Consider the following 13,594-nt stretch of genomic DNA (forward strand, 5'->3'; position numbering starts at 1 on the left):
TCATTTCACTACGATTAAAGGAGCCTTGACTAAAACTGAACACACACTGGCATACTTCACTTAAATTTAGCAATACCAAAGACTCTGAAATTCCCTTCAAACAAACCAAACCCTGATATTATGTCAAATAAACGGAATTCCTGCCCAGGTCTGTCTTCCCTAGAGGTTTATAGAGTTTTTAACTCCTGAGATACGCCATCTTGGAAAGTGATGGCTGCTATTCACACTAAAACAATATCTGACTATCCTCTACATATTTCTTTACATGAAGGAGACTATTAGATAATAAATAGTGATAATAATAACAAATAATTGCACAGCATTTCCTATGCTCCAGAATTGTACTAAGTGTTCCATGTGTGTATGAATGTATGTATGGATATGTGTGTGTGGATTCCCTAAACTACCTCATGAGGTAGATAGTATAATCCCAGTTTTACAGATGGGTGAAACTAAGGTGCAAAGAGATTTTTTTTAAAACTTAACAGAAGTCACCTAATTTGATAGTAAGAGAACCAGGTTTTGAAACAAGATACTCTGGTTCCAGAATATGTGCTCTTAATCTTGTTATGGGCTTTATAACAAACAACTATTTTTCTTGTTGTAGCAGAAGGCACTAGCTACCAATCCAATATTTAGTCAACCTATAATATTAGAATACTGAATTTATTTAGGATGGCAGCTTCTCAGACTCTCCAATTGTGAAACCAAGTTAGGCTAATGATATATAAATACAGATCATTAAGAAAGACTTCTGGGAATTGCATTAATGGCAAATGGAGAGCTGGAAGAGGTCTTTTGACCTTTTTGCTTAATCCTTCTGTTTCCTGGATATGAATGTGATGGCTGGAGTGCCAGCAGCCTTTCTAGCCTTTAAGCAAAGTTCCATGCTAAGGACAAAAAGAAGACAGAAACAGACTGAATGCTTGATGTCCATGGTGTTGCCATTTTAGTTTGAGCCATCTACTTATGGCTTCTCTTGCATGGAAAAAACACCCTCATATATTCAAACCACTGTATTCTGGATTCCCTGGTATAAGTAGTCAAATTGAATTATGGAAATATGTGGAAAAAAGAAAAATGAAACCAGCATCCCCGCAACCAGCACCCCTAAGACAAAAGAAAAGCAAGTGCTTTCTACAAGTGTTAAAGACTTAAACTCAAACAAACATATCCCTTGTGGAGTTTAAATTATTCCAAAATTTACAAGCAGCTAAGGCCTTCACATATGTCATGAACTTTGTATATAATATTAAGCATTTGAACTCCCTATACTCTTTTATCAGACAAACCTGCACCCTAACAGATGTTTGATTTTAGTTTTTAATAGAAAAACTCTTTTCCACACTGAATATAATACTAAAACAAAAATACCAGAACATTTTTCTCATACATGAAGTTATTCATAAAGTTATTCATGTTCACATATAAACTTATAGTCATATATTCATATATAAACTTATCCATAAATTTGAAAAACTAATTTGGTTTCAAATATAGAGATAGTAATTGGCAAATTCACTATGATTATGCCTTGTGAATATGAGGTTCTAAAGAATGTTAAGCAACTGAAAGGACCAGAAGCCACAATTTCACATAATAAGCTTTTTAGTCAAACACAAAATGAGGTTTGTATATTGCAAATACATTGTCTATTCACAGGAGCCTTGAAAGCACAAAACCTCAGGTACAAGGTTAAATGTTTCCTAAGCGCTTTTTGATACTGTTGGCAACAGAGGGCAGATGCCTCATCATGAAGGGAGTTGTGCCTCTTTTTTGTTCAGGGATGTACCCCAAGCACCTAGAGTAGTCCTGACAAGCAGGTGCTCAGTACGCATTTGTTGATGTTGAATGAATTGGGCATGAACACTCAGAGGAAGTCAAAGTGGATATTATCATCACAAGAAACATCATCAGTCCTTTTGAAGAAATACCTTTGAAAAATATCAAGGTGGTTCTACAACCACAAAATGAATGCAATATACAAACAACTGAGTAGACAACATCCACCATAATGGAATAAAGTCTCTAATATCAAGGGGTATACATTCTAATTTCAACTTTGCCTCCTGTCTTGTTTGTTCTGTTTTCTCATGCCATTGCCAGCATGAAGTCAGACCTCAAAGGTTGAGAAATTTGACATCTGTCTCTCAGGGCATATTCATTTCTTAACTGTAATAGCTTCTTTACTGGGGTGGGCTACCCACCACAGAAAGCCTTAGAGGCGAGAGACAGGCAGATGATTTAACGATGTCTCATCAACTTGTAAGCCTACCTGAATTCAGAGAGAGAAATTTGGAAAGGGCAGAAACTTTGCTTCTGTTGCTGCTGTTTATCAGTCAGATGATGATGTTCCAACTCCAAAGGAAGCAGAAAACAATGAAGGAAGGAATGGGGGTATAGAATAAGAAAGCCAGGTAGCTTTCAAGTCCCATTCCTGACAGAACACAGTATTTTTATCTTCTACTTGCACACACACACATACACTCACCCAGAATTGTATTTATTATAAACATAACACAGAATATCTTATGGAGATAAGGCTGAGAACACTTTTACCATCTAACAGTTCTGATTTACATGAATATATGACTTTTGGATTCTTAAACCCGCATTGTAAATAACTCATATAAAATCACACATTCAAATATTGCCTAGATTCTTAATTTGATACGTTATTTTATCTTTGAAATGACTTAAAATTTCAGCACATTTGTTATAGGTTCAACCTACCAGTCTTGACACTAATAAATCCTGTTAACTCGAAGTTAAATACTTATTTATTTATTTGTTTTCTATACTTGGTATATCTTCTCCTGGATTCTTTTAACATGCATTTATGTGATTTATGCTAGGAAATCTGTCTTTACCTCAATGCAAATATTTTAGTTTTCTCACAACCTTTATTAAACAGTTCATTTTTATTTTATCTGACTTGTAATATATTCACATGTAAATTTAGATTTTTCAGAAATATCAATTTTGTCCTAAGCATTTCCTTTCTGTTTTTAATTATTATGCAATTTTTCCCTATAACTTTTTCTTTTCTGTACTGTTCATGATATGAAAATCATGCAACCTTATTTTTCAAGCCATCTGAATGGAAATTTTCTTTAATTTTTGGCCACATCAAATTTTTTTTGTCTCTGATTTATTAATTTGCAAGTTTTGAGGTAGGTATCCCAGAAAATTCCTCTTAACATCTAAATACTGGGAAGTCCTGTGCTCATTGAATGCTGTTTTTTCAACTTCCGGCTTTTAAGAATTATTTTACTGAGGTGAAACTCATATAACATACAATTAACCATTTTAAAGTGTACAATTTGTTGGCATTTATGCATTCATAATGTTCTACAACCACCACCCCTCCCTAGTTTCATCACCCTGGAAGAACACCCTGCTCTTAATTAAGTAAGTCCCCTGTTTACCCCCACCTCCATCCCCTGGCAGCCACCAAACTCCTTTCTGTCTTTACGGACTTGCCTACACTGGATATTTCACATAATGGAAGCATATGTGACCTTTTGAGTCTGACTTCTTTCACTTAGTATAATGTTTCTGAGGTTCACACATGTTGTATGTTATAACTATTTAATCCTTTTTATGGGTTAATATTATTCCATATACTATGTTTGGTTATCCATTCATCTGCTGAAGGAATCATGGGGTGTTTCCACCTTTTAATATTAGGAATGATGCTGCTATATAAACATCTGTGTTCAGGTTTTGTGTGAACATATGGTTTCATTAATCCTGGGTATATACCTAAAGGTGGAATTGGTGGATCATATGGTAATTCTGCATTTAACTTTTTGAGGAACTGCTGAACTGTTGTCCACTAGTCTGCACTATTTACATTCCTACCAGCAATATATGAGGTCTTCTATTTCTCCACATCTTTGCCAACACTTATTTCCTGTTTTTTTAAAATAATCTTCTAGTGTATGTGACCTGTATTTTACTGTGGCTTGATTTGCATTTCCTTAATATCCAATGATGTTGTATTTCACTTCATGTGCTTGTCATTTGTATACTTCCTTTAGAAAAAGTCCACTCATGTTCTTTGCCCATTTGTTAAAATCTGTTTTTTGGTCTTTTTTTTGTTTTGGGTTATAAGAGTTTTCTGTTTATTCTGAATATTAAACTCATCAGATATATATGATTTTCAAATATTTTCCCCCATATATAAGTTGTCCTTTCACATTCTTGATAATGTTCTTTGAAGCACAAGTTCTTAATTTTAATGAAATCCAATTTATCTACTTTTTTCTTTATTATTCATACTTTTGGTATCAAATCTAAGAATCCATTGCTGGATCCAAGGTCATAAAGTTTTACCTATATTTTCTTCTAATAGTTTCACAGTTTCAGCTTTCATATTAAAGTTGTGCATCCATTTGAATTACTTGTTGTATCTGGAGTAAAGTAGGGGTCCAACTTCTTTTTGTATGTGGTGGTGATTCAGCTGTCCCAGCACCCTTTGATGAAAACACTACTATTTCCCCAAAGAATGGTCTTTGTACCCTTATTGAAAATCAATTGGCCATAGAGGTTTGCATTTGTTTCCTGGATTATCAGTTTATTCAATTGGTCTATATACTTATCCATATGCCATAACCACACTCTTTTTGTTAAAGTAACTCGTACTGTTTTGAAACTGGAATGTGTAAGTCCACCAACTTTATCTTTTTCAATATCACTTTGGTTATTTGGAGGCCCTTGTAATTCCATATGAATTTAAGGATTAGCTTCATAATTTCTGCTAAAAAGGCCATTGGACTTTTGGCAGGTATTGAATTGCATTTGTAGATTGCTTTGGGGATCATTCCCATCTTAACAGTATTGTCTTCCAATCCATGAACATGGATTTTCTTTCCACTTAATTAGGTCTTCTTTAATTTCTTTCATCAATGTTTTATAGGTTTCAGTGGACATCCTAAGTATTTTATTTGATACTATTGTAAATGGAATTATTTTATTCATTTCCTTTTGAATTATTCATTGCTGGTGTTGGGAGCTAAAGTGATTTTTGTGCATTAATAATTAGAATAACTAATAGTCACATAACACATATTAATTCCATGCATTGTTCTAGGAGCTTTATACATATCTACGGTCTCAAAACACTATAGTGGCTTGTTATAGCCTATAAGATAAAGGTATTAACATACATTAACATGGCCCACAATACAAAGCTCATCTCATCTAGGCCTCAAACTATACTATCTGTATGTATCTCCACTGACTTTGTAAGAGCTCACTGTCATTGAGTACACTATGTTCTTTCATCCTGCAATGTCATTGTACAATCTATTCTTTTTTGGCTAGGATACTCGCCATATTTCATTTGCCTGTGAAACTCCTAACTAATCCTTCATAACTTAGCTAAATGTCAACTTAGCTACTTAATTAGTTTTCTTAGGGCAAATCCATGCCACTGTCTTCTATAAAATTTGAATATGCCTCTTTTATAATGCCTTCATTTTGTGTTGCCATTATCTTTCCTGTGCATTCTGTTGCCCTCCACTATAATAAGCTAATTGAAAGCAGGGACTATATTTTATATTATTTGAAGCTCTAGGGCTTGGTACAGTATCAAACAGAATATTCTCAGTAATGCATTCTTTCCTAAATGAATGAGTGGATCAAATATACAAATGTAATCTGCCTTGTCACAAAATGTGCTCAGCCTAATTCAAATATCAAAAAAAAGCAGTAACCAAATTCCCCTACACTGTTTAGATAAAGAAGATAAATCTTGTTACTAAACATGCTATGGATGTGAATGAAGGGTCTCCTTCTCTCTCTCCTTTCTTTCCTCCCTTTCTCTCTAACTTAATGTACTAAGATCATCCTCATTTGTCTAAAAACAAAACAAAAAATAAACATAGGAAGCCTAGAAATATGGTACTGTTAATACTCTCAATTAAAATCTCTCTAAGAATATTTGCTTCATCCTCACAGAGAAAAAGTTGCAAAGCAAGATGATTTAACAGAAAGAAGACAATGTATTTCCAGATTTGAGTACTATTTAGATGTCTTTTTATTTATATACCTTATTAACAGTGTGACACTGTATTTTACCTCTCTGAGCCTCAGTTTCATCTATAAAGTGAAGCCAATACTCTTCGCCCCCCACACAAATTATTGATATAACAAGAGAGAAATGCTTTTGAAAGTACACTCTGAAACTGTGTTGTACAGCAATGTGTGTAGTTATGCACTCACCAAATACAGTTCTTGCAGGCACAGATTCTCTGTTAAGCCAGAATGACACTTGGGAGAGAATGACAGTCATGATGCAAGGCAGATATGTCTGAATCACAAAATACCCAATTTTTCTTTTCAAGTGGAAATGAGCTGTCATTACAGTATATTCACCTAGAAGAAAATTTTAAGAAGCTTAAGGAACTGTAATAGTCAATAGCTTGAACATTTTGGAAATGGAAGGATTAGAGAAAGAACAATCTCTGATTTAAGAAAGGAAAGACATATCACACATATAACATGAAACATATGTAACCTTTAAAGCCTCTTTAGCAGAGCAACAATATTTAAAAGAGAACTTTAATATTACCAAGAAACTTGCACTGTATGATACTTGTTTTCCTCTCTAAGGTCATTCTTATTGACCAAGAAGGTACAAGATTCTTAAATGGTCTGTGATGATAGGTTATCTTACTGGCTCAAGGCCTCATCCCCACTGGTACCTACCTCCAGCCTCTGCCTTGATTGTTCTCTCACTCCAGTCTTCTTGGGCTCTTTAGAGTGTTGATCTCTGACCACATCTCCAAGAATGATCTGGCCCAGATTTTGCACACTTGACCCTTTCACCTATTCTGAATCTTGCAGTATCGTATGTCTACCCTAACTCACGGCAGTTAGTTCTATCCAGTCCTTATAGCTACCTTCCTTTCAGCTTTCTGGGTTTATTTCTGCCAGACATATTATCATTAGTTCACATGGTTGCTTTTTCTTAGATGAGAATGGCTCTTAGAGAGGCATCAGCTTTCCCACACAGGCCAGTAGTAATTATCCATAAATCAAGACTTAGATAGTCATAAATTTTCCAGAATAGGGGAAAAAGAATTAGAAAACTAGAAAAACACTGTTGAAGGTAAAATTGACTTGTCTGGAAAGGCACTCACTCATTTTTTGAACAGGTAGTTTATTTCAGATCAGTGCTACTCAAACAATGCACTCCTTGGCCTCTCCTTGGTATCTTGTTGAAATGCAGATCCTGACTTAGTAAGGGATCAGGGCCTGAGATTTCTGAATTTCAAGAAGATCCCAAGAACAGTCTCTACTGCTAGTCTGCAGACCTCAAAAGTAAAATGTTTTAAGCAAATGACCACAGTCCCAAATACTTTAATTCATTAATTTTCTTAGGAACTAACCTTTCTTTAGACTTATTTTACTAACCTGTGCTGGATTTAATCGTCTCCTTCCCAATAGATTGGCCCAGCAGATCATATTGATTTAACCTAGAGCCATCAGGTGCAACTTGTACTGAATCAGATGCATTGTAAGTCCAAATATAAGTGACCTCTGAAGTTGTATATGCATCTGTAGAAAAATCAGAAAAAAAATCTTTTTAAACGTTTCAGTAAGAACCATTAGCAAAGTGCAATACCATAATCCAAAATGATATTGCTTTCTAGACATAAAAGTAACATATCCACGTAGGAGTAATCACGACATATATTTAAGTACTATTTTGCAGCTAATTTTGTATGTTTTTCTTCAAAACCTACACATAATTAATAATTAAATGATAACTATCATGACACAATGTCTTTCTTTAGAATAATGACAGCTAAATGTTGCAGAACACATGAATTAGAATGCTACAAGTTTTATCAGGGCGCAAACACTTTATAAAACATGTTCACATCATAATTAATTAATGTACCAAATCTCATTGGGCTATACTTTCATAGCATCCCGTTCAATCCATAATTTATGGATTGGCAGGAGAAGAAAAAACACACACAGACCAGATATATTTGGGCTTCACAGAATTTGACAGAAGTGAGATGACTCTAGAGCTGAAGGGCAGGCCGAATATCTAGTTAGCTCTACTCTAGCCCTGGCATTTTCCTTGTGCTTGTATATCCTGATGGGGAACGGCTGACTTCTCCATGCAGGTTATCTCTCCAGAGTTGTATAAACAGACAATTCTTGCAATACCACTAACCACTTGAAGAACTTCTAAGCACTTCTGCTCATGGGAACATTTAGAAATAGTAGTTACTACTGGTCCTTGAGCAAAACTCAGCATCACAGTCACATTCTCAATTGAGGGAAATGACAAGCTGTCTCTGACAGTATCTCTGCCTCTAGCTCTCCAGGACACTGGACAGATCATATAAGTCCTTCAGGTTAATACCATCGTTCTGAGGTGGTCTCTGTACTTATTTTGACCCAAGATCTGTGATCACAAATCAATTCCACTTAAGCATCAGTAGCAATAAAATGAATGTTTATGAGTCAGTGTCTTATTTTAATGGCATACTACTACGTTGTCTGATTTTCTAGAATGTCACTACTGAATGTTGCTATCAGTGAAATACTTTTTTCACTGTATTTATTCACCTTTATCTACAGGTTATATTAAGTGAACTACTTTTGAAATAGGATTCTAAATATATATATGTGTGTATATCTTTATATATGTATGTGTATGTATATTAATAGCAGATCTATTCATACAGTTTCCTATGAATGAATTGTAGTTCCTCTATGGCCTAAATTTGAATTAAATAATTTCAATTAGTTAAGCACTGATGATTCTGCTATTATAATTAAATAAGTAACATTAGTAATGTGGATAACTTGCAATCCATTTGCAGATCTTCAAACTGCTTTGTTTGCACCATAAATACATATCATGTCCCTCCCTCCAATAAGATTTAAAATGGCATAGAATTTAATAAATAAAAAAGATACATTATAGGTGCCATTTTTTATTTTTTTCTGTGAGAAGGCCTCACAATACTCAGCAGCTGTGAATCTTAAGAAATTAAGAAGGTTTTTTAAGTACAGTGATTCTTTGAATTTTGATGTTTAGTTTAGAACATATGCAAGAGATAATGAAACCTTAACAAATGCAGTGCATTTTTAAGATACTAGTGAGACACTGGTGGGCAGGGCCACTATCTTTTCATATCTCTTTCTTGCAGCTGGTACGTGTCTGTCACGTGAAATGTTCTCAGTTCATTCTTGCTAGATTAATCAATAAATTGTATATTTGAAACCAACATAAGATTGTTCATCAACAATATTTCAATTAAAAAAACATAGTATTTTAATTATGTTATTTACTGTTGGGGAAGACAGAAATCTGAATAGAAAACTGAAGAATATGCCAAAGAAAGTTACTGATCCTTCTCATGTCAATTATTACATTTCATTAGATTACACAGGAATATGTGTTTTAGATTTTGTGTCTGGTGAGAGAATATATAGCAGAAAGTTAGGAAATACAGATTAGAGTCACTCCCTAGTCCACCAACACACTATAAACCATATCAATGCAATATTTTCCAGTGAAGTATAAAAGGAAAGATCACTTGTTTTACAAATTTCATTATATATTCCATTTATAAGTTAGTAGTTCATTAAATAATTTTATTTAATTCTCTTAACCCATTTTTGAGACCTAATCTTCATCAAATGCATACTGACTGGCTGTTAATATTTAGTAGCCAAAAAATTCCCCAAATCATTTTCAATTAGTCATTTTTATCCCAAAATACAATTTATAATTTATTTTGGACTGATACACAGAATACCTAGAATCCCATTCAGGAAGTTTTAAATTCAGTTAAACATAAAGAAATATATAGAGAAGTGAAGCAATAAAAATAAAGAAAAAAAACTGAATTCAAAATTGTAAACTTAATACAAATAAGGCTTCTTTTATTGTGGGGCAATGATAAGTTTACAGAAATTTTATCATTTGGGGAGAGGCAAGGGGTCTTTTAAGCAAAAGAGAAAAAGCTGCTACAAGAAAAAGTCATAGCTGTTTCTGCCAAAATTTGTTTTCTCAACATTTTAAGGTTTGTGTTGGCTCATTAGTCTGTTACTCCCTGCTGGTGTCCATACTTCTAACACTTATTCATCAAGCACCTACTATTAAGCACCAAGGATAAATGAAAGAACATACAAATTGTTTATTCAATGTGTCAGAAAATAAACGTGAGGAAAACTAAATAAAAAATTACTTAAACAGAGAAAGCTAACAATAAATTTTGTGTGTATCATTTTTAGATACAGAAAATCACATACTTAAGCATGCACTATTTCATTACTCTGTAAATGAATTATAAGGGATTTTTAAATTTAATTTAAAATATTTTCAGGTGCATTTATTTCATATTCAGAATTGAGACATTACATCATTTATATTTGGTGTTTTAATGGCATTAACTTGTCTGCTGAGACGTGCCTTCCCTTCTTACACCAGTACTGCATTTTAAATAAATCCTTTCATTGGTTTCCAGTTCTTCTCTTTAATGCCACTTATGCAATGCAAATGAGTTTTCCTCTGCTGCATCTGCACCATGTTTTTTTCAACACCATGTTTACGTTGTATAACATGATTGACTATCTTAAATAATTTTGGAGGAAATGCCAGTATTGAAGTGATGGTTTCCATGACAATAAAGGATGGCTTTGTGGTTAAACAAAGAAGAGATTCTCAGGGAAAAGTGAGAGCTGACACCTTTTGTAAGAATGAACAGAACAAGCATGATTGAACTCCTCATCCCACAAAACTATGGTCATCAAAATGATTAGAGGGTTCTGCATTCAGATTAGCCATCCTTCCTCCTTTCCTTTCCCTTGGCTCCATCTGTGGGGAGAGGGTACAGTATTCAGCCATATGTATTTTTAACCAGGTGAGAGAACTGCATTTCTATACAGGAGACTGAAAAGTCAAAAGTTGCCCTGAATGGACAAAGATTTGAGTGCTGAAAAGAGCAAGGATTCTAAAAAGGTCAGGCAATGGGAGATGCTCACACAAGAGGGAAGCTACTTGGCTGTGGCCATGAATTTGTCCTAAACCTGCCCTTAATGCCTTCTGAGCCTAGGGAGATGATTTGACCTTCCCCTCTTTTCAATTATTCTGGGAAAGTGTGAATGCTTCTGCTTGACATACAAGTTATAACCTCTGTGACCGAAAGAGTGGTCAAATGCACAGAACTTTTTCTGAAATATTTTTATGGACCCAGAAGGTGCCTGCATGAAGCAATCCATCATCTCTTTCAAATTTATTTTAGGAAATTAAAAAAATTCCATTCCATTAGTTAGAAAGTAGAAATATAATTGCATAGATCCAGCTCTGACATTTGGAACTATCTGATTGCTACTTTAATAAGTATATAATAGAATCTCTTTTACAATTCATTCATACTTGAAAAACACACACACACACATACACACATTTATTTTGCCTTTTACATGCTCTGGCACTTGGAAAAGAAGGTAAATGACATAGTCCTGATCTTCAAGGAGCTCCTGGTCTACTTTTGTCCGTGTATGAAAATACATAATATTCTTTATTAGCAGTAAAGCAAGTGATAATTTAAACATCATGATTAAAATATAATATTTGAGAGTACAATAGGGCTATCCAATTATTTCCTTGAGGGAAATCAGCATGTCTTTTATTTCTGTTATGTTGTTGGGCATGTATTAAGCATTCCACAATATCAGAAGAAGCTGTACAATTAAGTACTGCTGCTGAATATTTCTGATTTTATTGACCCAAAACATGTACCTTCATCCCCTTACTTACAGCTGCCAAATTTCAGAGGACATGAATGAGCATCCATTGGAAAATCCTCCAAGTGCATTGGACATTCAGCTTGAACTGTAAGCCTGAAAGTGAAAATTTCACTCTTTCTTTTAAGTAAATTGGCAAGTCAAAATAAATTATTCCTTACTATTATGAATAGAATTAATGATGAGGTACGACCTTCATTACAGCATCATATTAGGCTAATTCACATTTAAATATGTTTTTGTTCTTTCACATTTAGGTGATCCTACAGAAGACATCAGCACATACAAAATCTCAGCTCAAGCAACAATATTTATTTACAAACATACTTTACTTAATGATATTGTACTCTAGTTTGTTACAAAGCAAAGCAGTTATGTATATATATATTTAAGGGCTATTTTCCCACTACTTTCCTATTCATATTTGAAACGTTAGAGAAAAAAATGAAAAAAATCTCTCTCATAAAAAGAATGCTATTTTCCCTCATCAACAAGCATATGGCAAAATTGAAATGAGAATTCAAATTGGCTCAGAGGAGCTCCCTTCAAAAGTATGTAAATTATGAATGAGTATCACATATTGCATATAGATAGGTACATGGATATAAATATAGAAAATAAATACATCTGTAGATATATTTCCTAGAAGTATTTTGTTGAGCCTAAAATATTGGCTAAATTATAGAAACAAGTTATGAAAGTTAAATATTTTTTCTGTATCTACATGATCACATAAATAATCATAGCAAATTTGCTATAATTATCAATTATTCCATTTTGCATAAGGTAAAGTGGCTAAAATAGGTACTAAAACTTACAGAAGAATCTCTTATGATGAACAACTGTGGCCAACAATTTAATTATAGCTTATGTACTTCTAAGAGAATATTAAGTAGAATCCCATGCAACATTTTCCAAAACTCTATGTGTTCTCTGCCTACATTTTGTTTAAACCCCAAATTTCCAATCATTGTCTGAATCCTCAAGAATGAGCAAAGTGTAAAATCTACAGGGGCACTGCATCTGTTTTGCAATATTCAGAGAGAAAGGCCAAAGGAGTAACATATTCTTCCATTTCAGGCAATGTCATTTAGTAATGAGGCCTCGAGAGTTTTTTCTTTAAAGATTAGGACTGTATTATTGATTCTTCTTAAATAACTTTCACAACTGAAATCCACTTAACATTTCATATGAAATAATAATATATCAAATGCCTAGAGAAGATATTTGTCTATATATAATGCTAATAATGGAAGTTACCTATGCTTTAAAGTCTTTATTAAACACTTACATTTTAGACTATACATCATTTTTATTAATTTATTATTGTTTTCTTTGTTACATATTGCAAACTTATTTTTAAAAATTAATTAATGAGAAGAGTTAAAACTGAATAGCTGTCAGAGTCAGCAACTGTGTATTTTTTTAGATTTTTTTTAAAGGTTGAATCTTATGAAATTGATGCTACATGACACTTTTTTATTTATAAAATGGCAATTTCATATGGTTCAATCCAATATATATATATATGCTAATGATCCAATTTACTTCTAAGCTTTATTAAATAAAGACTACCTTTTTGAGTTTAAAAAAGTAATTTTTTCTTTAGAGTATCATAAGGAAGATCAAAATATTAAATTAAGTAAAAGTCTGATTTTTAAAAATCACTTAAATTTTGATGGGATATCTGATAAGATATTGAAAATAAAATTACATATTGGTATAAAGAAATGTTTAAATCATGCTATTACAACTATACTTAACTAAAATGCAGTATGAAAACAGCTCCCCCAAATTCAATTCTTAA

The 13,594-nt window shown here is 33.3% G+C and overlaps 1 protein-coding gene across 2 annotated transcripts in view; it reads right to left on the reverse strand.

Annotated features, from left to right (window-relative positions):
* The window catches only part of GABRA2 (gamma-aminobutyric acid type A receptor subunit alpha2), a 135,936-nt gene that overhangs the window by 41,135 nt on the left and 81,207 nt on the right, over nucleotides 1-13,594 (reverse strand). For both annotated transcript variants that reach the window (XM_036892541.2, XM_057502190.1), the window contains exons 6-8: nucleotides 11,801-11,883; nucleotides 7,423-7,566; nucleotides 6,229-6,381 (exon numbers count right to left, since the gene is read on the reverse strand). In XM_036892541.2, coding sequence (XP_036748436.2) covers nucleotides 6,229-6,381; nucleotides 7,423-7,566; nucleotides 11,801-11,883 — 380 coding nt within the window. The remainder of the gene's footprint in view (nucleotides 1-6,228; nucleotides 6,382-7,422; nucleotides 7,567-11,800; nucleotides 11,884-13,594) is intronic.

The sequence above is a fragment of the Manis pentadactyla genome, chromosome 5, assembly GCF_030020395.1.
Source record: "Manis pentadactyla isolate mManPen7 chromosome 5, mManPen7.hap1, whole genome shotgun sequence".
In the NCBI taxonomy this organism is placed as follows: domain Eukaryota; kingdom Metazoa; phylum Chordata; class Mammalia; order Pholidota; family Manidae; genus Manis; species Manis pentadactyla.